The 24250-nt window shown below is 37.1% G+C and overlaps 1 protein-coding gene across 2 annotated transcripts in view; it reads left to right on the plus strand.

Moving 5' to 3' along the window:
* The window catches only part of LOC5570802 (glutamate [NMDA] receptor subunit 1), an 84468-nt gene that overhangs the window by 11941 nt on the left and 48277 nt on the right, over positions 1-24250 (plus strand). For both annotated transcript variants that reach the window (XM_021849822.1, XM_021849821.1), the window contains one exon: positions 7274-7401. In XM_021849822.1, the coding sequence (XP_021705514.1) occupies positions 7274-7401 (128 nt within the window). The remainder of the gene's footprint in view (positions 1-7273; positions 7402-24250) is intronic.

Here is a 24250-nt window from a genome sequence, read left to right on the forward strand (position 1 = left end):
GGTTGATTTGTGGCTCCGTGTAGAGTTTGTATCCTTTGACAGGTACGCGTATTTAGACCTCAACTGTAAGGCCGTCTTCAGTGTCGTGTACTAGACTCGACTTCCAGTCTAGTACCAGAGATGCATTTTGAACGCTCATGTTCTGTGAGCGTTCGTAAATGATCCTTTGATTGCTCTCGTGTTCATGTTCAGTTTTTTGAACAAACACGCGACTACTAGATTGCTCATGGTGTCGTGATCTTCAAAATGTTTGACGAAATATGCTCTTCGACCTTAGAGTTCCACCATAAATTCCTTGAAGATTTTAGTGCTCCGCAGATGCTTTGTGGGTCACGACAGCGCCCCGACAAACGAATAATGTACGCTAGTATGGGCAACTAACAACTAGAATAATACTCCTGGATCATGCATGTGGAATGAAGATTATCGCGGAACACGCACAAAAACTGATTTCATTCCTTTTGAAGAAACGTTTTGAAAATCGGATGACAGCCATTCGATCAGATCCGAGATACAGTTTTTTAAACTTTATTCAATAGTCAGTTCCCTCCAATAGACATCAATCCATAACGTTGATTTGTTGATTATTTCTATTGCTAAATGATTTTCGAATAAAATTCATTGAAAATTTTAATGGCCGGTGGAAAATGCAATGTTTAAACTTATATAGGACATTTTTATTGATTAAATTATTAAAATTGTGCGATTTTACGTCATGTGCTGACCAGCAATTTATAGAGCCAATAAAAATCCAGAATGTGGGGCTGTGAATGGCACACTCAGGCATAGAAACACCGTGTCGAACCGCGTCCCTGTTTTACCACTATATTCGTCTAGTTCCGGGCGCTCTTTAATAAAAAAAAGTATGATCCTGAAGCGTTTTAGTATTCGCTCCCAAAACGACAATTCGTCCGCTGGGGTGTGCTGCTGTCGATGATGATGGTTTACGAAAGCAATGTCAAACTCATTCATGGTTTCAAAACATTCGGAACAAAATGTTTATTTTCACCGCTTAAGTGAAGTAATGTATGAAATTGAATGAGATCCGATGGTAGAGAATTAATTTATCTACCCAATGGTATTTTTAGAGGCAGCGGAGAATGTCCTGAAACGTGTTTTATTCAGACGTATAGGCCTCCAAGCGCAAAACGCAACATACTATTAGCCATCTATACTTTGGTAGCGCAGCTATTTAGTGGATGATAGATTTGATATTTTACGCATTCATCACATGTCTCTGTAGGGGAAAATATTTTATTTTCCTGATAAAATACTGTTGACAGTGAAACAGCTGGGTGGAAAAGGTAGAAATATCCATTTTCTATATTCTACATTCGTTTGTTTTTCATATTATTCTACTACTTCCATATAAATTGAGATCCGGCTGGTAAAAGCACTAGTTTGAGGTTGGAAAAACCAGGCTATGTGAGGTTAGTTTCATTAGCACCATTAGCCTGAGCGATTTTTGCGCTCAAATAGAACACGTTTCGGAATATTTTTCGCTATCTTCAAAAATACTGTCGTGTGTAGAAATGAAATCTCTACCTGTGGATCTCAATAAATTCCATACATTACATTTCGAGTGGTTTGAAATCGCGAATGGGTTTGACATTGCTTTCGGAAACCATCATCATGACGACAGCAGCACATCCCAGCGGTCGAATTGAGGTTTTGGGAGCGAATAGCTTTAAATACAACGAATTTTGACTTGCCAGTCATATTCCAAAGATAAATCCCAATGTTTTTCAGAGCTCGCAGAGTACCACAATAAAGCAATGAAATAACGGTTGCCACGAGATGAACAGTGCACTGTGATCAAACAACACAAATTGTTTGAACTTGAGCTCGTGCGCACAAGCTTTGAACAGAACATGAACAGAACACTTTCAAATGCATCTCTGTCTAGGACACGACACTAAAGACGGCCTTACAGTTGAGGTCGAAATACGCGTATCTGTCAAAGGATACAAACTCTAGTGGAATTGAATGGTATAGTACTAAATTCGGTTTTTCATCTAGTTGTAGGTATTCCACTAAACAGCTCGAAGATTTATTATCAAGAATAAACTTATTTAAAACAAATAATTGGATGGCAACCATAGATTTTATGTTCAAGAATTGAAAATTCAATCTTTTAGAATTTTCCGTAGAAGCTTGAAAATTTTTCAACCACGTTGAATAAGTTGTGCTTTGGATGTTGATAGAAATCTATTTTTCTTGCTGCACAAAGAATAAGAGCCCCAAAGACATAAACAAATTGACGTAACGTTGTCAGTGCGCATCGTACCTTCGTGCTGTGCGTACACGAATTCTCTCTGCTCTTGGAAGTTTTCTTAAAAACTACCTAAAGCAATAAAACAGTACTTTTCAGTGCTACAAAACAGTACTTTTCAGTGCTAAAATTTAAAACGGTACTTTTCAGTGCTACTAAAACAGTACTTTTCAGTACTACTTTTTCTACTATTGATCCCTTTACGATCCTTGTTTGGACCCGTGCCTTCGATTTTTCGTTGGACCCGTTGGCGAAAGCTAGCGGTGGTAATCCTTCTTGGACACCGTCTTGGGAAAAAACCTTTCAAAGGTCACGTCTTCTTTCGTTTATTAATTAAACATGGTATCAACAACAAACAAAAGGAAGGGTGAATCTCTGAATTCACTACTTCCTTCCAAAAAAGTGGGATTTAAAACTGTCACTACACGTGGCAAGAATGGAAGAAAGGACGCTTCCCCGGAATGCAAACTTTCTTCCAAGGGTGAAATTAATAATTGTATCGAAATGAGCAATCAGTTCGATGCTCTAGACAAATTTTCCGAACACCAAATCGAAGCAGCCTCTAGCCCAGGCTCTTTGATTCAAGTGAGGAAGCAAAGAGTGCCGCCTATCGTGGTCAGTTGTTCCGAATTTGGGGGATTTAGGCAGGAGATCTTGAACTCCATTAGGGGAATCAAGGTTTCCTTCCAAATCGCAAAGAAAGGAGACTGTCGCGTTTTGCCGGAAACTCTTAAAGATCGTGAGCTTCTTCTCAAACATCTTGAAGAGAAGAAGCACAAATTTTTCACTTATGACGACAAAACTGAACGTTTGTTCAAAGTTGTCTTGAAAGTGACTATAAATCACCTGAAGAGATCAAAAATGGAATAAATGATTTACTTGGATTTTCCCCAGTCCAAGTAATCATTATGAAATCTGGCATTGTTCGGAAAGGGCTTTCTCAAGAATTTTATTTAGTTCACTTTAACAAAAAAGAACTAAATAATATTAAAGCTTTAGAAAAAGCAAAACTTTTGTTTGATGTCCGTGTGACATGGGAACATTTCCAGAAACCTGGAGGAAATTACCAGAACCCCACTCAGTGCCGTCGGTGCCAAAAGTGGGGTCATGGTACAAAAAATTGTCGCATGGATGCTAAATGCATGATTTGCGGAGGTTCTTCTCACGCCAAAGACGTCTGTCCAGTGAAGGAAGATACCACCAAATTCATATGTTGTAATTGTGGGGCTAACCATAAGTCCAATTTTTGGAATTGTCCTTCACGCAAAAAGGTCATTGAGGCTCGTGCCAGGCAGATGAAAGATAATATCCGTTACGATAACGGTCGTTTCCGGAATTTGCCTGGTAGAGTATCGAACAATGCTCATTTTTCAGTTAACGATCGCTTGATCATGAATCATACCCATCAGGAAGATCATAATCATGCTCATTCACAAACTAATTTTAATCCGTCGGGTAGCCGTTCGAATCTTTCTATTTCGAATGTATCTACCCACGGTAAATCCTTTGCCGATATCGTAGCAGGAAATTCGAACTCCTCCCCTGTTCGATCCATGGGTACCAATTCTACTTGTTTCAAATCAAATGGAAAAAACCCTACCGCCACAGGTAACTCCGCTTCTTCGTCTACCGGAAATTCCAATGGGAAATCACATGACATGTCTGCCTCTGATTTTAATTTTCTAACTGAACAATTGAATCTAATGATTGATGCAATGTTCAAAGCCACCACTATGACTGAAGCAGTCCAAGTAGGTGTAAAATTTACAAATCAAATTGTTATTGGATTACGTTTTTCTAATGGATCCAAATAATAATTTAAATATTTTAAATTGGAATGCTCGTTCTCTGAATGGTAAAGAGGACGAGCTGTTTAATTTTCTTACGGTTAATAACGTGCATATAGCAGTTATTACCGAAACGTATTTAAAACCTGGATCTAAACTCAAAAGAGATCCTAACTTTTTTGTTTATCGTAATGATCGACTTGATGGGGCATGTGGGGGAGTTGCAATCATCATTCATAGGCGTATAAAACATCAACTGTTTTCATCATTTGAACCTAAAGTTTTTGAAACTTTAGGTATTTCTGTTGAAACACAGTTTGGTAAATATACTTTCATAGCTGCCTATTTGCCTTTTCAATGCTCTGGGCAGCAAGTTAATTTGCTCTAAACTGACTTGCGAAAATTGACTCGCAATAAGTCAAAATTTTTTGTCATTGGTGACTTTAATGCCAAACATCGGTCATGGAATAATTCTCAAAGTAATTCCAACGGCAAAATCTTATTTGATGAGTGCTCTTCAGGATATTTCTCAATTCAATACCCTGATAGCCCCACATGTTTTTCCTCTTCTAGAAATCCATCTACGATTGATTTGGTCTTAACCGACTCTAGTCATCTTTGTAGCCAACTGATTACTCATGCTGATTTTGATTCTGATCATGTCCCTGTTACATTTCAAATATCCCAAGAAGCGATTCTCAATCCTATCAGCTCCACTTTCAATTATTTACGAGCCGACTGGAATATATATAAAACGTATGTTGACTCCAATCTTGATGTTAACATTTCTTTAGAAACTAAACTTGATATTGACAATGCTCTTGAAACTTTAACAAATTCCATTGTTGAAGCCCGGAGCATTGCAATTCCAAAATGTGAAGTAAAATTTGAATCCGTGATTATAGACGATGATCTTAAACTCTTGATCCGTCTTAAAAACGTGAGGAGAAGGCAATTTCAACGCACTCGCGATCCTGCTATGAAAATTATATGGCAGGATTTGCAGAAAGAAATCAAGAAACGTTTTGCTCAATTAAGAAACAAAAATTTTGAAAATAAAATTTCTCAATTAGACCCTGGCTCTAAGCCCTTTTGGAAATTATCGAAAATCTTGAAAAAACCTCAGAAGCCAATACCGGCATTGAAAGAGGAAAACAAATTATTACTAACTAATTTCGAAAAAGCTCAAAAACTTGCTATGCAGTTTGAAAGTGCGCACAATTTTAATTTAGGACTTACTAGTCCAATTGAAAATGAAGTTACTCAGGAGTTCGAAAATATTCTCAATCAAGAGAACGTTTTCGAAAATGCCTGGGAGACTGATTTGGAAGAAGTGAGAACTATTATTAAAAAATTCAAAAACATGAAAGCTCCTGGTGATGATGGAATTTTCTACATCCTCATCAAGAAACTTCCAGAAAGTAGCTTATCATTTTTAGTTGATATATTCAACAAATGTTTTCAATTAGCATATTTTCCTGACAAATGGAAAAATGCTAAGGTTGTTCCAATTTTAAAACCAGACAAAAATCCTGCAGAAGCTTCTAGCTATCGTCCAATCAGTTTGCTTTCCTCCATCAGTAAACTTTTTGAAAAGGTTATTTTGAACAGAATGATGGCCCACATCAACGAAAATTCAATTTTTGCCAATGAACAGTTCGGATTCCGCCATGGACATTCGACCACTCATCAACTTTTACGTGTAACAAATTTGATCCGTTCCAACAAATCTGAAGGCTATTCTACTGGTCTTGCTCTTCTAGACATAGAAAAAGCATTCGACAGTGTTTGGCATGAAGGTTTGATTGTAAAATTGAAAAACTTTAATTTTCCAACATACATTGTTAGAATAATTCAAAGTTATCTGTCAAATCGTACACTTCAGGTTAATTATCAGAACTCCAGATCTGAAAGACTTCCTGTAAGAGCTGGTGTTCCTCAAGGCAGCATTTTGGGACCAATATTATACAATATTTTCACATCTGACTTACCTAAGCTACCTCAGGGATGTCAAAAATCTTTGTTTGCGGATGACACAGGCCTCTCCGCCAAAGGACGAAGCCTGCGTGTCATCTGTAGTCGATTGCAAAAAAGTTTGGATATTTTTTCTTCATACTTGCAAAAATGGAAGATTTCTCCTAATGCTTCCAAAACTCAACTAATAATATTCCCACATAAACCAAAAGCTCTTTATTTGAAACCTTTAAGTAGACATGTTGTCACGATGAGAGGGGTTCCAATAAATTGGTCAGATGAAGTTAAGTATCTAGGGCTCATGCTAGATAAGAATTTAACTTTCAAAAATCACATTGAGGGCATTCAAGCCAAATGTAATAAATATGTAAAATGTCTCTATCCCCTTATTAATAGAAAATCAAAACTTTGTCTTAAGAACAAGCTGTTGATATTCAAACAAATTTTCAGGCCAGCCATGTTGTATGCTGTACCAATATGGACTAGCTGTTGTAATACCAGGAAGAAAGCTCTGCAGAGAATTCAAAATAAAATTTTGAAAATGATTCTGAGGCTTCCTCCCTGGTATAGTACCAATGAGTTACATAGAATATCCAATGTTGAAACATTGGAACAAATGTCAAATACAATCATTAACAATTTCAGGCAAAAATCGTTACAATCTTCTATTGCCACGATTAATGCGTTATATGTTTAGGTTAAGTTAGGTTAAGTATATTAAAAACCTTTTTTATTCTCTTATAAGCAGGTGAAATCAACTCACCTGTAAAAAAAACTGAACTGCTACGGCAAATGAAATGTAATATGTTGTTAACAAAATGTTAATTACATCTTAAATTTGTTTTACCAAATTAGGATGATAGTGTTGTCAAATAACACAGAACACCTAGATATAAGAAATGAATGTAATGTTTGGAATGATACTAATAAAGAAATTAAAAAAAAAAAAGGACTACACTCCTTGTCAAGTCGTCGCACTTTTCTGCAAAGGCTATTTATTTTTGACATTGTCAGCAATCACATTGACTGTAGCTTTAGAAGATTTATAAGGACTAATTTTAGCAGCTTTCAAAAATCACTATTTCTATGAAAACTGATTATACATTTCTGGGAACTTAATGATCAAAGCAGTAGGGGGGGGTACGTAACGTTGAGATGCAATCACTCATCGAGAAAATTTGCACATATTTCTGATCCAGGTGTAAAAGGTAGTAATTCATTCATTTGTTATATTTTACAGGAATTTCATCTCGGGATGCAGCATTTTCGGATAAAAACATACACGTTTCATTTTTGCGAACAGTGCCGCCTTTCTACCATCAAGCTGATGTGTGGCTTGAAATGTTAAGCCATTTCGGATATACGAAGGTTTGTACAAATGCAAATACATCTTTATTAATATTTTACAATTCTTTTCAAAATCGTGAATCTTGACGCTAAATGTACATCTCAGAAGTGTCTACCTGTATTAAGATAGCTTAAGTAGTTTTATTTATTCTACCTACCTGAGTTCGGTGCCTTTTACTTGTTAGTACCCAAAGAATTTCTGTGCTATCCAGCTTTTTACGCTAGCATGCCATAAAATTTGAATCACCCTCTTCTGACATTTCTTGTCGACACTATAATTTGTTTATGGCATGATCAAAGTAAGCTTCGTGATATTGAAAATTTGTTAAACGTCAGAGGTTTTCACTGTTGGTTTTTTAAAATTGAAAATCAACATTTCATTATTTACAATTATATTATATCTGTAATTTGAGGTTAATGAAAAGCGTTTAACAACAGCAACTTGGAGAATAAGATTCTAATTAACATGAAGCTTATAACATGACTATACGAACCGGGATAAAAACATGATGCTGAAATGGTTTCTTCAGCGAGTCCTTCAACTGGGAAACAGATTTTTCATCATTACTGAACGTTATGTTGTCTTTCTAATGAGCCCAGAGGACATTATCAATTTTATAAGGTGTCTAGTGATTTTCCACCTGAATATAGACGACGAACAAGACCCTTAGGACGCAGCGTATCCATGGCTGGTTTACATGTGATAGCTTCCATTTTACCGCGGTATTCTGCCAATATTCAAATTAAGCAGTGCTGTGTAGAATCCGCACCTTTCCCTCTCTCTCTTTTTTTGCATTAATCTTATAATTAACCTTTTTCATTTCCATTGACTTCCTCTTCTAAATGATACAGTAAACGTTTGAATAAGCCTTCAATAATATTTCGATCAATCATAATTTCTTTAATTAAAACTCATCGTAACAAAACCAGCCATGTACGGCATAAGGAGTTCGTACAACTCGACGTTTATCCATTATCGAACATTTCAGTTTTTATCCCTTTTATCTTAAAGTCCATGAAAAGATTACGAACGGCTTCCTGGAAATAAAGACGAGCGGACCTATTGATGGACCAGAATTGAACATCAAGTAGTGTCGATATTCCGAAAATATCGAACAAAACAACGTCTTTGTTGGCATATTCTTTCATTGTACAGTTTCGTGATTGCTCTCTTTGTATTCCTTAAAAATAAACGTAGAGAAAGTTAATGTTTTTAAATTCAGAAATTGATTCTCCTGTACTTACGAAGAAACGTACAAACAAATGTAAATATTGAAAATTCTTGACAGCTCAATCAACAATCTTAAAACAGCCTACTAAGATCAAGCTATAAAATTTGAAGGCAAGAAATGTCAAATTCAATTCACCCCTCGTAAATTTATGACTAGCGTAAAAAGCTGGATATATAATGATTATGAAGTTCGCTTTAAATTGTACGGGAGTATCACTTTTTCGATTTGTTTTTAAGTAATTGCGTAAACATGTAGCATAACATAACTATATTGAAATTACATTATTTGTTCCGTCGTCTACACCATAAACTGGTAGAAAATTCACGTGAACTACAATTAACTTCAAACTAATTCTAAACGCAAAATTGATTGAATAAATTTATATGTAAAAAAATTGAACTGAGCAAATTGTGCTAAAATATCGGACTAAGAATAAAATAAAAAAAACACATTGCTTACGCGGGTCACATTCGAGTTTTTTATTGTTTTTAATGTTTAAGAACTATTTTATAAATTGATTTTAAATTCGAAAACAAACGACCACATAATATCCTAAAATACACGTAGTGTGTTCAATTTTCCACAAGTAAAGATATCTATGTGAATTCTGCCCAAAACGAACTCTCATGGTGTAAACCGGACATCAACGAGTGATTTTAATTATTTGCGCGCTATCCAGACGCGTAAAAAATCGGGGAGATATCACGAGTGCTCAGAATACGTTGCGCTAGTATTTAGAATATAAATTAGATGATTTTTTTTTTTGAAAAAAAAAAAACATTTTCCTGGAATCCGGTACCTGTGTCATTAGATACTTTGGGATAAAAAAACGATCAACTGTTGAAACGTACACTTCGTAGTAGCTACGACGTGATCAATCAGGGATGTGTTGTTGTACAGAAATCCCTTAAGGTTTAAACAAGTAAAAGGTACCAAACTTATGAGGTAGAATAGAGAACACTGCTTAAGACAGGTAGACGCAACAATGATAACACATTTGTGAATACGAAAACAGCACATACCCGTAGCAAATGTTATTTCTGCTGATTGATTCCAAAACAGTACCTTAAGGCAATAATCACAACGTTTGGAGTAGTGCGGTTCAAAATTCAAAAAAGTTTGTAAATCCAATCTCTCATATCTTCCTTACCATCCGTATCATTAAAATTATGTTCTATGAAATTTTTAGCTTTTTCGGTGGCCATTTGAAGGTGCCCAAAGACAATGTAGGTTGATACGGAAATTACTATGGAGAAATATTGAAAAATTTTCACAACACGTTGGTACAAACTTATCATCTCATAGTGAAAACTCGTTCTTCAAACCATAATAAAGAAAGTTGCTCATGAAAGCATTTCAATCCGACGGATTGGAGAAGAGGTGTTCATAAATTTGTTTGCTATTACTTTTGGTTGAATAAAATTGGTGGCCATCTTTGATTTTGACGCCATCTTGATTTTAAGTAGTAGATGAGTTTTTCACCTTATTAGCACTCAATATGTTAAATTAGGGGCCCAGATAGCCGTAGCGGTAAACGCGCAGCTATTCAGCAAGACCAAGCTGAGGGTCGTGGGTTCGAATCCCACCGGTCGAGGATCTTTTCGGGTTGGAAATTTTCTCGACTTCCCAGGGCATAAAGTATCATCGTACCTGCCACACGATATACGCATGCAAAAATGGTCATTGGCATAGTAAGCTCTCAGTTAATAACTGTGGAAGTGCTCATAAGAACACTAAGCTGAGAAGCAGGCTCTGTCCCAGTGGGGACGTAACGCCAGAAAGAAGAAGAAGATGTTAAATTTCCAGGCTACCAGTAAAATCAGGTTACGTATACTCGTCATCTTATTCTTCTTTTTCCTGGCTTTACGTCACTACTGGGACCCAGCCTGCTTCTCAGCTTAATCTATATAAATAAAAATGGAGTGGTGTTTGTATGTCACGAAATGGCTTGAGAACGAGATATCGGATTCTAAAAATTCTTCCATAGTTATGTTCCTGAAGTGTTCCGACGTGTTTGTGTATATAAAAAGAACAGGATATTGAACAAGAAAGTTGAAAAAACAGGAGTGAACGGAGCTTCCGTTTTGTGCACGATGTTTCATGACGTGTTTCAACAGCCTACTTGATGGCAAGACAAAGTTTGCCGGGACCACTAGTCTATATTAATAAAAATGGAATGGTGTTTGTATGTCACGAAATGGCTTACGAACGGGTCCACGGATTTAAATGATTTTTTCTCAGTTTTGTTCATCAAGGGTTCCGACGTGTTTGTATGTATAAAAATCCCATGATATTCACCGGGAAAGTTGAAAAAACGAGCGCAAACGAAGCTGTCATTTTATATGGGACGATCAAAAGCGTTTTTCAACAGCCTACTTGATGGCAAGACGAAGTTTGCCGGGACCACTAGTTAGTCTATATAAATAAAAATGAAATGGTGTTTGTATGTCACGAAATGGCTTACGAGCGGGTCTATTGATCTTAATGATTATTTCTCCGTTTTGTTCGTCAAGGGTTCCGACGTGTTTGTGTGTATAAAAATCCCAATATATTCACCGGGAAAGTCGGAAAAAAGAGAATGGAAGGAACTGTCATTTTGAATGGGACGATCCATAGCGTTTATCAACAGCCTACTTGATGGCAACTTGCCATTGGCAAGACGAAGTTTGCCGGGACCACTAGTTAGTTATAAAAACAGGTTATTGAATAGGAATTTTCTTTTATTATGCTTCTTTGATAACAGAATGATTCTTCGACATATCTTTGAATTCAAGAACACAGGGCGGACTCCATTATCCGGAATATCGTTTTCTTTTCCACTCCGGATAATTGAATCCTCCGGATAATCGAATCACTAAAAGAAAAAATCAAATATGCGATTGAAGAACTTTCATATTACCTTTATTCGTTATTTTATTTACATGATGTAGTGGCGTAGCCAGAAATTATTTCAAGGAACATTAGGGGTCTTGAGAAGAAAAACATTTTTGACCGGCATACACAAAAAAAACTTTCTGACCAGTCCTTGATTTTCTGAGCCATAAATATCGTTTTAACTGTCGCCCAACATACACAGGGCAAAAATAGCAAAATTAAACAGCTGAGAAGCAGGCATTGTCTAAATTTGGACGTAATGCCAATACGTCAGGACTATCATTTTAAGATAGAAAAATCTGACTACCATCTTGAAATTCGACGCCATCTTGGTTTTAAACAGTTGAATGATTATTTACCATCTTGGCGCTCATCATGTTGAATTATTAGGCCTCCGTTGAAAAAAAAACAATTAGATTCTTTCATTCTTATCTTATCTCAGCTGTTTAAATGATTGTTCATTTCAATAAACAGTTAGACCAAATAAATGAAAGTACGAATGCTATTCATAAACTCTATGAAATGCCGAAGATTTATTTATATACCTAATATGCATTATAACAAAAATGCTATGTCATAACTTGTTTTTATAACGAATTAAGCTGAGAAGCAGCCTCTGTTTAAGTAAGGACTTAACACTAGGAAAAGAAGAACAATAAGAGTAAGCGTTATGGTAGCCTTAAAATTCAAAAAGTGCTAACAAGGTTAAAAACTCTTTCTACTACTTAAAGATACAAAATGGCGTCAAAATCCCAGATGGCCGCCAGATTTTTTCACTTTAATTGATATTTGTATTCTTCACTTGACTTAAAGAAAACACCAACGATTGAAAACTTGTTTCTTTGTTGTAGAACCAATGATGTTTATATTGATTGCACTCGTCATATATTTAAAAATCGTAAAACATGATTTACAAAATGTTCATTTCATAGGGTAAATACCATTGCTCGAGGGGCCCAGATAGCCGTAGCGGTAAACGCGCAGCTATTCAGCAAGACCAAGCTGAGGGTCGTGCGTTTGAATCCCACTGGTCGAGGATCTTTTCGGGTTGGAAATTTTCTCGACTTTCCTTGGCATAGTGTATCATCGTACCTGCCACACGATATATACGTATGCAAAAATGGTCAATCGGCATAGAAAGCTCTCAGTTAATAACAGTGGAAGTGCTCATAAGAACACTAAGCTGATGAGCAGGCTCTGTCCCAGTTGGGATGTAACGCCAGAAAGAAGAAGAAGAAATACCATTGCTCACCTACTTTTTACAGCCTGTCCTACTCAGTTTTTCCAGGTTTCTGAATTCAAAACGAGCGGTGCGCAAATGGTGAAAAAGGGGTTTTCTGACGAAATTTAAGATGGCGGTTAAATTCAAAATGACCGCCAAATTATTTTTAGCTGCAAATGAAAGCTAAATCAAAGACGAAATAAAAACCTCCATGTCCCTTGCAGTTGCCCAAAATTTTATGGCTTAGTAATAGAGTAAAATCTTGAATGTCGTGAAAAGTACACTGCGATCTGTCAAACTTGGGTTCCTTTTGCAGTACCAAGGGACCAAATGCAGTACTAGAAGTGGAACCCAATCTGAACTGGAGTGGAACGAACCTGGCTAATTTCTTGCTCTATACGATGCCACTAAGTTTGCCATGTGTTTCAAGGCAAACGTGAGACATATCACGCGAAAGAATACCTAATATTTATCAAAATATGGACTTTTTCGTAAACTGTTTAGCTAGCATACGATGGGCCCGCCAATTTGAGAGAACCAAATGGACCATCCTTTAGTTTTAGCATTTACTACTAATTCTAACGATGTGTGCCGATGGTGGCCTGATTTCAGCGAGAATTGCTCATAGTAATTTTCATATAAACCTACAATTTATTTGGGCCACCGAAATAGCTGAAAACTTTACAGAGCACTATTTTTATAACATAGATGGTAAGAAAAATATGGGAGTATGGGTTTTCAAACATTTTGAACTGCCCTAGTGTGGATGCATTGAATGAGTTTGTCACATATTTTATAATGCCAAAAATGACCATGTTTTACACATTTTTGAAATAATCTTTCACAAAACATTTTTAGAATGTCAGTGAGCGAAATGAAAAGCGCGCGTGAAACATGGGTATACCCTTATACTATATACTGCTTCGCGTTGAAAAATGATTCTCAAGAGTGCACATAATGCACACGGCGAAGGGAATAGATGTGAACTATAACGAAGCGAGTCGCGACAATAGAGATAGAAAACTACAGAGGACGAATGTCGCTGCTGTTCCCTTTGTTCTCGCTCAGAAACATGTCGGGTACATAAGTGTCAAGCTGCATACTTTTTCGCGTTGACATTTATAGCCCCGCCTATCTCCGCCAGCAAAAGATGTTCCTGCAGCAACGCCAGCGACATTCTTCCTCTATAGTTTATTACCTCTATTGTCGCGACGCAGTAAAGTAGGTCAAAAGTCGAACTTCGCACGTTGGTTAGGGCCCATTCAGGTGATTTGGACATGACCTCGAAAAAATCTACCCCCTCGTAACGCTTTTTGTATAAATATTTTACAAATTTTGTATGAGCCGTAACATCAAGACGACACCCACCCACCCCCTTAAGCGTCATGAAATTTGTGAATGAGCCCAAGGGCAAAAAGCCACTCGAATGGAGCAAACAGGGCTGAAGATCGTGGGTAAAATAATCGCCATCTATGGACTATCGAAATACATGAAAATTCGTCACAAGAAATCGGGTTGAAATTCATAAATTTGCCTTATAGAACCATGATTTGAAAACAAAAATATTTTCGGGGCAACCTGAAATCGAACCAAGAATCTATCCCAAGTAACCATGAAGCTATATATGAATACTTTAATTTTGCTTTTTAGAGCACTATACAATTTTATTATAAAGTGACAAAACTCTATAGAGCCTTATAAAGCAGAGTTAAAGTCGAAAAGGGCCCCACTATAATCAAATTAAAGCAATACGAGCTGGCATGACTGTTGCCATTTCTAATGCAATATTAGTGTATATGCTTCATAACAGCATTTAAGAATGTACATTTAGGGTGTACATTATATATGCTTTAGTTCTTGGTTATTTAGGGCATGCGTGCAAAAATAAACAAAAACAATTTCTCCATACATCAATTCTGTTTTTCGCATCTGGTTTCGTTTTTTTTTGCGTTGAAGCGGGGTTTGAACCTGGATTGCTGAAGTTGTTGGTGATCCGTGAATTGCAGACGTCTTCATCCTCTGTACCGTAGAAGCTTCCAATATTTCAAGATATAAGAGCATAATAAAAAGGAAGCATTATGAGGCGATATCGAAATTATCGCATTGGGTATTTTATTCTCATCTTTTCCAGCTTCTGCGGGACACACAAAAGAATCCAGAATGAAAATATATAACTTGCGGAAGTTTCATCTAGGAAAGCTTTGCGAGAAACAGAATAGAATTCGAAAGGCTAAGTGTTCGTTGAACATTGATAAGTTTTGGGGGATATTTTGTGCGCTCCGGTATAAGCAAAAATATCCATTTAAAAAAAATCTATCTTCAGCAGTGGCTGAAGAAACAGTTCTTACATGAAACAATGCATTCGAGTAAATAAAAGAATATGTTATACATCCTGTTATTCTACAGTTTTTAGGTTTGTAGAGCATCGAATTTCAAACAAACTATCCAATATTTGTTTCGTTTCGTTTAATTATCGCTGCTCGTAAACAAGACCTAGGCTTAGCTTAAGGTGTTGCTTCTATAGTGCTATAAATGCTTGCCCTTTAGTGTGCCATGAAACATTTATCGAGGCAATGCAATCAGGCAAGGTTAAAGCAATTATAAAATATGCAGTAATTTGAAGCTTTCATAATGTCATTGTAATGCGTCATGCCTTAACAGTTGTTACTTAAGGGCTAATTTGCATTAGCAATGTTGATTCTCTATTGAATTAGTGCAATGATTTAATGCTTGTGGTTACTTGGGATAGTAATCGAAAAGCGTACACCACGCGCCTATCGACGCCTTAGTTAAGAGTGATGCTTAAACGATACATAAAGCGTTCGTATTGCAATAATCGTTCCATCCTTCATAAGGCAAAATGTATGAATTTCGATAGTCCAATTCACTGCGTGTATAATAGCTCTAGCAGGTCGTCGTCTCGTCATCGACGAAAGAATCCATGACTAGCTTCAATCCAAAAAAGTCAACGAACAACATTTTCCACCAACAACGAAAGCCATCGCAGAATCGCTGTTATTATGGGTCCGGTAGAAATCAAGACCAACACTTTTTTTATTCATTTTTCGGGCCGCGAGCGTCGCAACTAGTATGTGAATAGTAAAAATCCTAAGAATGCAGCGCCACACTAAAAAACTGATTTTATAATGCGGCGAGTAGAGGCGCGTCTTGAATCACACTGGAGCGATCCAGTTTGATGGCGGAGCGACAATATTGGCAATTGAACTTGCTCATCTCATGGTTCTGAAATAGCTCTGTTGATAATTATGTGCAAGCATGGGAAACATTCACTCGAATATTGCATTTCTCTCGCTCACATCCACAAGCGGTCAAGAGCAAGATTGCCGTTTCTCCGACCAAGCTGAGTGTTTCAATTTCCAATGCGCTTTCTTCTTGTTCGCCGAGCGACAAGTTAGACAAAAACGGCTAAATAATGATTCACTACCGACTCCTTGTGCCGAAGGCATCCGATTGCTGTAGCGAATGATTCTTTACATTCCGATTCCGCACGAGTGGCATTCGTATTTGAGAGCTGAAGAGTGTTCACTGACTGGTAATACACAAGGCGAAATATTTCAGTGAACGCAAAATCTGTACATTTCGCAGGAAGCTTTCAGTGATTGAATGGCGAACGCGTTCTTTCGTGTCTCCAATTTAAGAGAGGATAGGTGCTCTCTCCGCTCCGTATATCTTTTCATTTACGTTTATCTCAATCGTTTACGATTCGTCGAGATTGCGCTCACCCTAGTAGCGTTCGGCAGTCATTGAACATTCGGTGGCAGCAGTACTTTGCAGATCAGTGCGCATCGTACCTTCGTGCTGTGCGTACACGAATTCTCTCTGCTCTTGGAAGTTTTCTTAAAAACTACCTAAAGCAATAAAACAGTACTTTTCAGTGCTACAAAAACAGTACTTTTCAGTGCTAAAATTAAAAACGGTACTTTTCAGTGCTACTAAAACAGTACTTTTCAGTACTATTTTTCTACTATTGATCCCTTTACGATCCTTGTTTGGACCCGTGCCTTCGATTTTTCGTTGGACCCGTTGGCGAAAGCTAGCGGTGGTAATCCTTCTTGGACACCGTCTAGGGAAAAAACCTCTCGAAGGTCACGTCTTCTTTCGTTTATTAATTAAACATGGTATCAACAACAAACAAAAGGAAGGGTGAATCTCTGAATTCACTACTTCCTTCCAAAAAAGTGGGTTTTAAAACTGTCACTACACGTGGCAAGAATGGAAGAAAGGACGCTTCCCCGGAATGCGAACTTTCTTCCAAGGGTGAAATGAATAATTGTATCGAAATGAGCAATCAGTTCGATGCTCTAGACAAATTTTCCGAACACCAAATCGAAGCAGCCTCTAGCTCAGGCTCTTTGATTCAAGTGAGGAAGCAAAGAGTGCCGCCTATCGTGGTCAGTTGTTCCGAATTTGGGGGATTTAGGCAGGAGATCTTGAACTCCATTAGGGGAATCAAGGTTTCCTTCCAAATCGCAAAGAAAGGAGACTGTCGCGTTTTGCCGGAAACTCTTAAAGATCGTGAGCTTCTTCTCAAACATCTTGAAGAGAAGAAGCACAAATTTTTTACTTATGACGACAAAACTGAACGTTTGTTCAAAGTTGTCTTGAAAGGTCTCTCAAGTGACTATAAATCACCTGAAGAGATCAAAAATGGAATAAATGATTTACTTGGATTTTCCCCAGTCCAAGTAATCATTATGAAAAAGAGAACCCAATCTGGCATTGTTCGGAAAGGGCTTTCTCAAGAATTTTATTTAGTTCACTTTAACAAAAAAGAACTAAATAATATAAAAGCTTTAGAAAAAGCAAAACTTTTGTTTGATGTCCGTGTGACATGGGAACATTTCCAGAAACCTGGAGGAAATTACCAGAACCCCACTCAGTGCCGTCGGTGCCAAAAGTGGGGTCATGGTACACAAAATTGTCGCATGGATGCTAAATGCATGATTTGCGGAGGTTCTTCTCACGCCAAAGACGTCTGTCCAGTGAAGGAAGATACCACCAAATTCATATGTTGTAATTGCGGGGCTAACCATAAGTCCAATTTTTGGAATTGTCCTTCACGCAAAAAGGTCATTGAGGCTCGTGCCAGGCAGATGAAAGATAATATCCGTTACGATAACGGTCGTTTCCGGAATTTGCCTGGTAGAGTATCGAACAATGCTCATTTTTCAGTTAACGATCGCTTGATCATGAATCATACCCATCAGGAAGATCATAATCATTCACAAACTAATTTTAATCCGTCGGGTAGCCGTTTGAATCTTTCTATTTCGAATGTATCTACCCACGGTAAATCCTTTGCCGATATCGTAGCAGGAAATTCGAACTCCTCCCCTGTTCGGTCCATGGGTACCCATTCTACTTGTTTCAAATCAAATGAAAAAAACCGTACCGCCACAGGTAACTCCGCTTCTTCGTCTACCGGAAATTCTAATGGGAAATCACATGACATGTCTGCCTCTGATTTTAATTTTCTAACTGAACAATTGAATCTAATGATTGATGCAATGTTCAAAGCCACCACTATGACTGAAGCAGTCCAAGTAGGTGTAAAATTTACAAATCAAATTGTTATTGGATTACGTTTTTCTAATGGATCCAAATAATAATTTAAATATTTTAAATTGGAATGCTCGTTCTCTGAATGGTAAAGAGGACGAGCTGTTTAATTTTCTTACGGTTAATAACGTGCATATAGCAGTTATTACCGAAACGTATTTAAAACCTGGATCTAAACTCAAAAGAGATCCTAACTTTTTTGTTTATCGTAATGATCGACTTGATGGGGCATGTGGGGGAGTTGCAATCATCATTCATAGGCGTATAAAACATCAACTGTTTTCATCATTTGAAACTAAAGTTTTTGAAACTTTAGGTGTTTCTGTTGAAACACAGTTTGGTAAATATACTTTCATAGCTGCCTATTTGCCTTTTCAATGCTCTGGGCAGCAAGTTAATTTGCTCCAAACTGACTTGCGTAAATTGACTCGCAATAAGTCAAAATTTTTTGTCATTGGTGACTTTAATGCCAAACATCGGTCATGGAATAATTCTCAAAGTAATTCCAACGGCAGAATTTTATTTGATGAGTGCTCTTCAGGATATTTCTCAATTCAATACCCTGATAGCCCTACATGTTTTTCCTCTTCTAGAAATCCATCTACGATTGACTTGGTCTTAACCGACTCTAGTCATCTTTGTAGCCAATTAGTTACTCATGCTGATTTTGATTCTGATCATGTCCCTGTTACATTTCAAATATCCCAAGAAGCGATTCTCAATCCTATCAGCTCCTCTTTCAATTATTTACGAGCCGACTGGAATATATATAAAACGTATGTTGACTCTAATCTTGATGTTAACATTTCTTTAGAAACTAAACTTGATATTGACAATGCTCTTGAAACTTTAACAAATTCCATTGTTGAAGCCCGGAGCATTGCAATTCCAAAATGTGAAGTAAAATTTGAATCCATGATTATAGACGATGATCTTAAACTCTTGATCCGTCTTAAAAACGTGAGGAGAAGGCAATTTCAACGCACTCGCGATCCTGCTATGAAAATTATATGGCAGGATTTGCAGAAAGAAATCAAGAAACGTTTTGCTCAATTAAGAAACAAAAATTTTGAAAATAAAATTTCTCAATTGGACCCTGGCTCTAAGCCCTTTTGGAAATTATCGAAAATCTTGAAAAAACCTCAGAAGCCAATACCGGCATTGAAAGAGGAAAACAAATTATTACTAACTAATTGCGAAAAAGCTCAAAAACTTGCTATGCAGTTTGAAAGTGCGCACAATTTTAATTTAGGACTTACTAGTCCAATTGAAAATGAAGTTACTCAGGAGTTCGAAAATATTCTCAATCAAGAGAACGTTTTCGAAAATGCCTGGGAGACTGATTTGGAAGAAGTGAGAACTATTATTAAAAAAATCAAAAACATGAAAGCTCCTGGCGATGATGGAATTTTCTACATCCTCATCAAGAAACTTCCAGAAAGTAGCTTATCATTTTTAGTTGATATATTTAACAAATGTTTTCAATTAGCATATTTTCCTGACAAATGGAAAAATGCTAAGGTTGTTCCAATTTTAAAACCAGACAAAAATCCTGCAGAAGCTTCTAGCTATCGTCCAATCAGTTTGCTTTCCTCCATCAGTAAACTTTTTGAAAAGGTTATTTTGAACAGAATGATGGCCCACATCAACGAAAATTCAATTTTTGCCAATGAACAGTTCGGATTCCGCCATGGACATTCGACCACTCATCAACTTTTACGTGTAACAAATTTGATCCGTTCCAACAAATCTGAAGGCTATTCTACTGGTCTTGCTCTTCTAGACATAGAAAAAGCATTCGACAGTGTTTGGCATGAAGGTTTGATTGTAAAATTAAAAAACTTTAATTTTCCAACATACATTGTTAGAATAATTCAAAGTTATCTGTTAAATCGTACACTTCAGGTTAATTATCAGAACTCCAGATCTGAAAGACTTCCTGTAAGAGCTGGTGTTCCTCAAGGCAGCATTTTGGGACCAATATTATACAATATTTTCACATCTGACTTACCTGAGCTACCTCAGGGATGTCAAAAATCTTTGTTTGCGGATGACACAGGCCTCTCCGCCAAAGGACGAAGCCTGCGTGTCATCTGTAGTCGATTGCAAAAAAGTTTGGATATTTTTTCTTCATACTTGCAAAAATGGAAGATTTCTCCTAATGCTTCCAAAACTCAACTAATAATATTCCCACATAAACCAAAAGCTCTTTATTTGAAACCTTCAAGTAGACATGTTGTCACGATGAGAGGGGTTCCAATAAATTGGTCAGATGAAGTTAAGTATCTAGGGCTCATGCTAGATAAGAATTTAACTTTCAAAAATCACATTGAGGGCATTCAAGCCAAATGTAATAAATATGTAAAATGTCTCTATCCCCTTATTAATAGAAAATCAAAACTTTGTCTTAAGAACAAGCTGTTGATATTCAAACAAATTTTCAGGCCAGCCATGTTGTATGCTGTACCAATATGGACTAGCTGTTGTAATACCAGGAAGAAAGCTCTGCAGAGAATTCAAAATAAAATTTTGAAAATGATTCTGAGGCTTCCTCCCTGGTATAGTACCAATGAGTTACATAGAATATCCAATGTTGAAACATTGGAACAAATGTCAAATACAATCATTAATAATTTCAGGCAAAAATCGTTACAATCTTCTATTGCCACGATTAATGCGTTATATGTTTAGGTTAAGTTAGGTTAAGTATATTAAAAACATTTTTTTTCTCTTATAAGCAGGTGACATCAACTCACCTGTAAAAAAAAAACTGAACTGCTACGGCAAATGAAATGTAATATGTTGTTAACAAAATGTTAATTACATCTTAAATTTGTTTTACCAAATTAGGATGATAGTGTTGTCAAATAACACAGAACACCTAGATATAAGAAATGAATGTAATGTTTGGAATAATACTAATAAAATAAAATAAAAAAAAAAAAGTACTTTGCAGATATTTTATCGGTAGCGTTCGGGTGAGTGAGTGAATTTTCCCATGCTTGATTATGTGACGAATCACGCAAAGCCTATGTGTCGAATCACTGCAGCAAATAGTCATCCAACGCTGGTTTAGTGACGAGGACGATTTTTTTTCTCAGTTTCGTCGCTGAGTTTTTTCCATTTCACACGAAGATTGTCTACCTTGGAAGCAAATATTGTAAATTTGTGGAGTGTGGGTTCGATTCCCGCTATATTCCGTTAGGGACGATTTTTGACTATGTTACTGCCCAAGTAACCACAAGCATTAAATCATTGCACTAATTCAATAGAGAATCAACATTGCTAATGCAAATTAGCCCTTAAGTAACAACTGTTAAGGCATGACGCATTACAATGGCATTATGAAAGCTTCAAATTACTGCATATTTTATAATTGCTTTAACCTTGCCTGATTGCATTGCCTTGACAAATGTTTCATGGCACACTAAAGGGCAAGCATTTATAGCACTATAGAAGCAACACCTTAAGCTAAGCCTAGGTCTTGTTTACGAGCAGCGATAATTAAACGAAATGAAACAAATATTGGATAGTTTGTTTGAAATTCGATGCTCTACAAACCTAAAAACTGTAGAATAACAGGATGTATAACATATTCTTTTATTTACTCGAATGCATTGTTTCATATAAGAACTGTTTCTTCAGCCACTGCTGAAGATAGATTTTTTTTAAATGGATATTTTTGCTTATACCGGAGCGCACAGAATATCCCCCAAAACTTATTAATGTTCAACGAACACTTAGCCTTTCGAATTCTATTCTGTTTCTCGCAAAGCTTTCCTAGATGAAACTTCCGCAAGTTATATATTTTCATTCTGGATTCTTTTGTGTGTCCCGCAGAAGCTGGAAAAGATGAGAATAAAATACCCAATGCGATAATTTCGATGTCGCCTCATAATGCTTCCTTTTTATTATGCTCTTATATCTTGAAATATTGGAAGCTTCTACGGTACAGAGGATGAAGACGTCTGCAATTCACGGATCACCAACAACTTCAGCAATCCAGGTTCAAACCCCGCTTCAACGCAAAAAAAAACGAAACCAGATGCGAAAAACAGAATTGATGTATGGAGAAATTGTTTTTGTTTATTTTTGCACGCATGCCCTAAATAACCAAGAACTAAAGCATATATAATGTACACCCTAAATGTACATTCTTAAATGCTGTTATGAAGCATATACACTAATATTGCATTAGAAATGGCAATAGTCATGCCAGCTCATATTGCTTTAATTTGATTATAGTGGGGCCCTTTTCGACTTTAACTCTGCTTTATAAGGCTCTATAGAGTTTTGTCACTTTATAATAAAATTGTATGGTGCTCAGGCGTTGCAGAATTCGCTCTCATTTGAGAATGAAGCACGATCAAAGCAAGCAAAGAAAAACATCCCATCTGTTGCGGTCCACGATCGTCATTGTATCGCAAGGTGTAACAAGTTTGATAAATGGAAGCAGCGAGCGAGAGCCCCAACGAGAGAGCGATGATAAAATCCATTTTTCTCGCTTGTTTACCGTTGGGGATAGGTGTTTTTCTTTACTGGCACGATAAACAATCCACGAACTTCCAATAACAACAGTGTCCCCCAGGCTTGGAGCATGTTTAGAGGGGTTTTATCATGCACTACTATCCCCCCAATCTGATCAAACTTGTAGCAGTATACGATAAACAGTCTCTCATAATGTGCAGCATGTTATGATAGTTACAGAGAGCGATACGTGAGAGATTCTCTCAATTTTCTCAGGATTCAATCCCTGATGGTGCTCCATAAAGCAAAATTAAAGTATTCATATATAGCTTCATGGTTACTTGGGTGGGCATTGCAAGGTAATCCATTGTCTAGTGTGGTGCTACTTTTAAAGGGCAAATCGTCCACTGGAAGCAATAAGGCGTTGTTGGTGTCTTTTTTTAAATTAGGTCATTGATTGGGGGCCTTCCTTAGCCGAGTGGTTAGAGTCAGCGGCTACAAAGCAAAGCCATGCTGAAGATGTCTGGGTTCGATCCCCGGCCGGTCCAGGATCTTTTCGTAATGGATATTTCCTTGACTTCCCTGGGTATCATCGTACCTGCCACACGATATACGAATGCAGAAAATGGCAATTTTGGCAAAGAAAGCTCTCAGTTAATAACTGTGGAAGTGCTCATAAGAGCACTAAGCTGAGGAGCAGGTTTTGTCCCAGTGAGGACGTAATGTCAAAAAGAAGAAGAGGAAGTCATTGATTAGAAAATGCAATTCGCTGAAATTGGATTTTTTCCGGAATCTGCGAGATACCCTACTTCGGAAGTTTCACTAGAGCGAACCGAATGCAGCACTTCCAAAACTACAGGGGATAGGCAATTTTGGTAAAGCAAGCTCTCGTTTAATAACTGTGGAAGTGCTCATAAGAGCACTAAGCTGAGAAGCAGATTTTTTGTCCCAGTGAGGACGTAATGTCAAAAAGAAGAAGAGGAAGTCATTGATTAGAAAATGTAATTCGCCGAAATTGGATTTTTTTCCGGAATCTGCGAGATACCCTACTTCGGAAGTCGCACTAGAGCGAACCGAATGCAGCACTTCCGAAACTACAGGGGATAGGCAATATTATTGATCCGGAAGCATTTGACGGTAAATTTGGTCTAGTTTCAGTAACTTGCTTGGCCATGCATATTTTTCCACCGGACAACGAAGACGTTCCGGATTTTCCGAGGTAATGTCAAAATCACATTTTTTTTCTGCCGCTTATATTTTTGTGCGGTGTGCAATTGTATAGATTAATGTAAAGACGACCGGGATATGTGCTTTGATCACTATTGGATGCCATGATAGTGTTCGGTGAAGTGGCAAGAAATATAATTCAATCTACACCCTCATTACCTACACCCAATTAGCCAACGCAAGCTCCAATATACCAAACCCCAAATCCCAGCCGAGCACGTGATTTTTTATCCGAAATTTCACTCATAATATAGGGAGCTGGATCCTA

This window comes from Aedes aegypti, chromosome 3 (genome assembly GCF_002204515.2).
Source record: "Aedes aegypti strain LVP_AGWG chromosome 3, AaegL5.0 Primary Assembly, whole genome shotgun sequence".
In the NCBI taxonomy this organism is placed as follows: domain Eukaryota; kingdom Metazoa; phylum Arthropoda; class Insecta; order Diptera; family Culicidae; genus Aedes; species Aedes aegypti.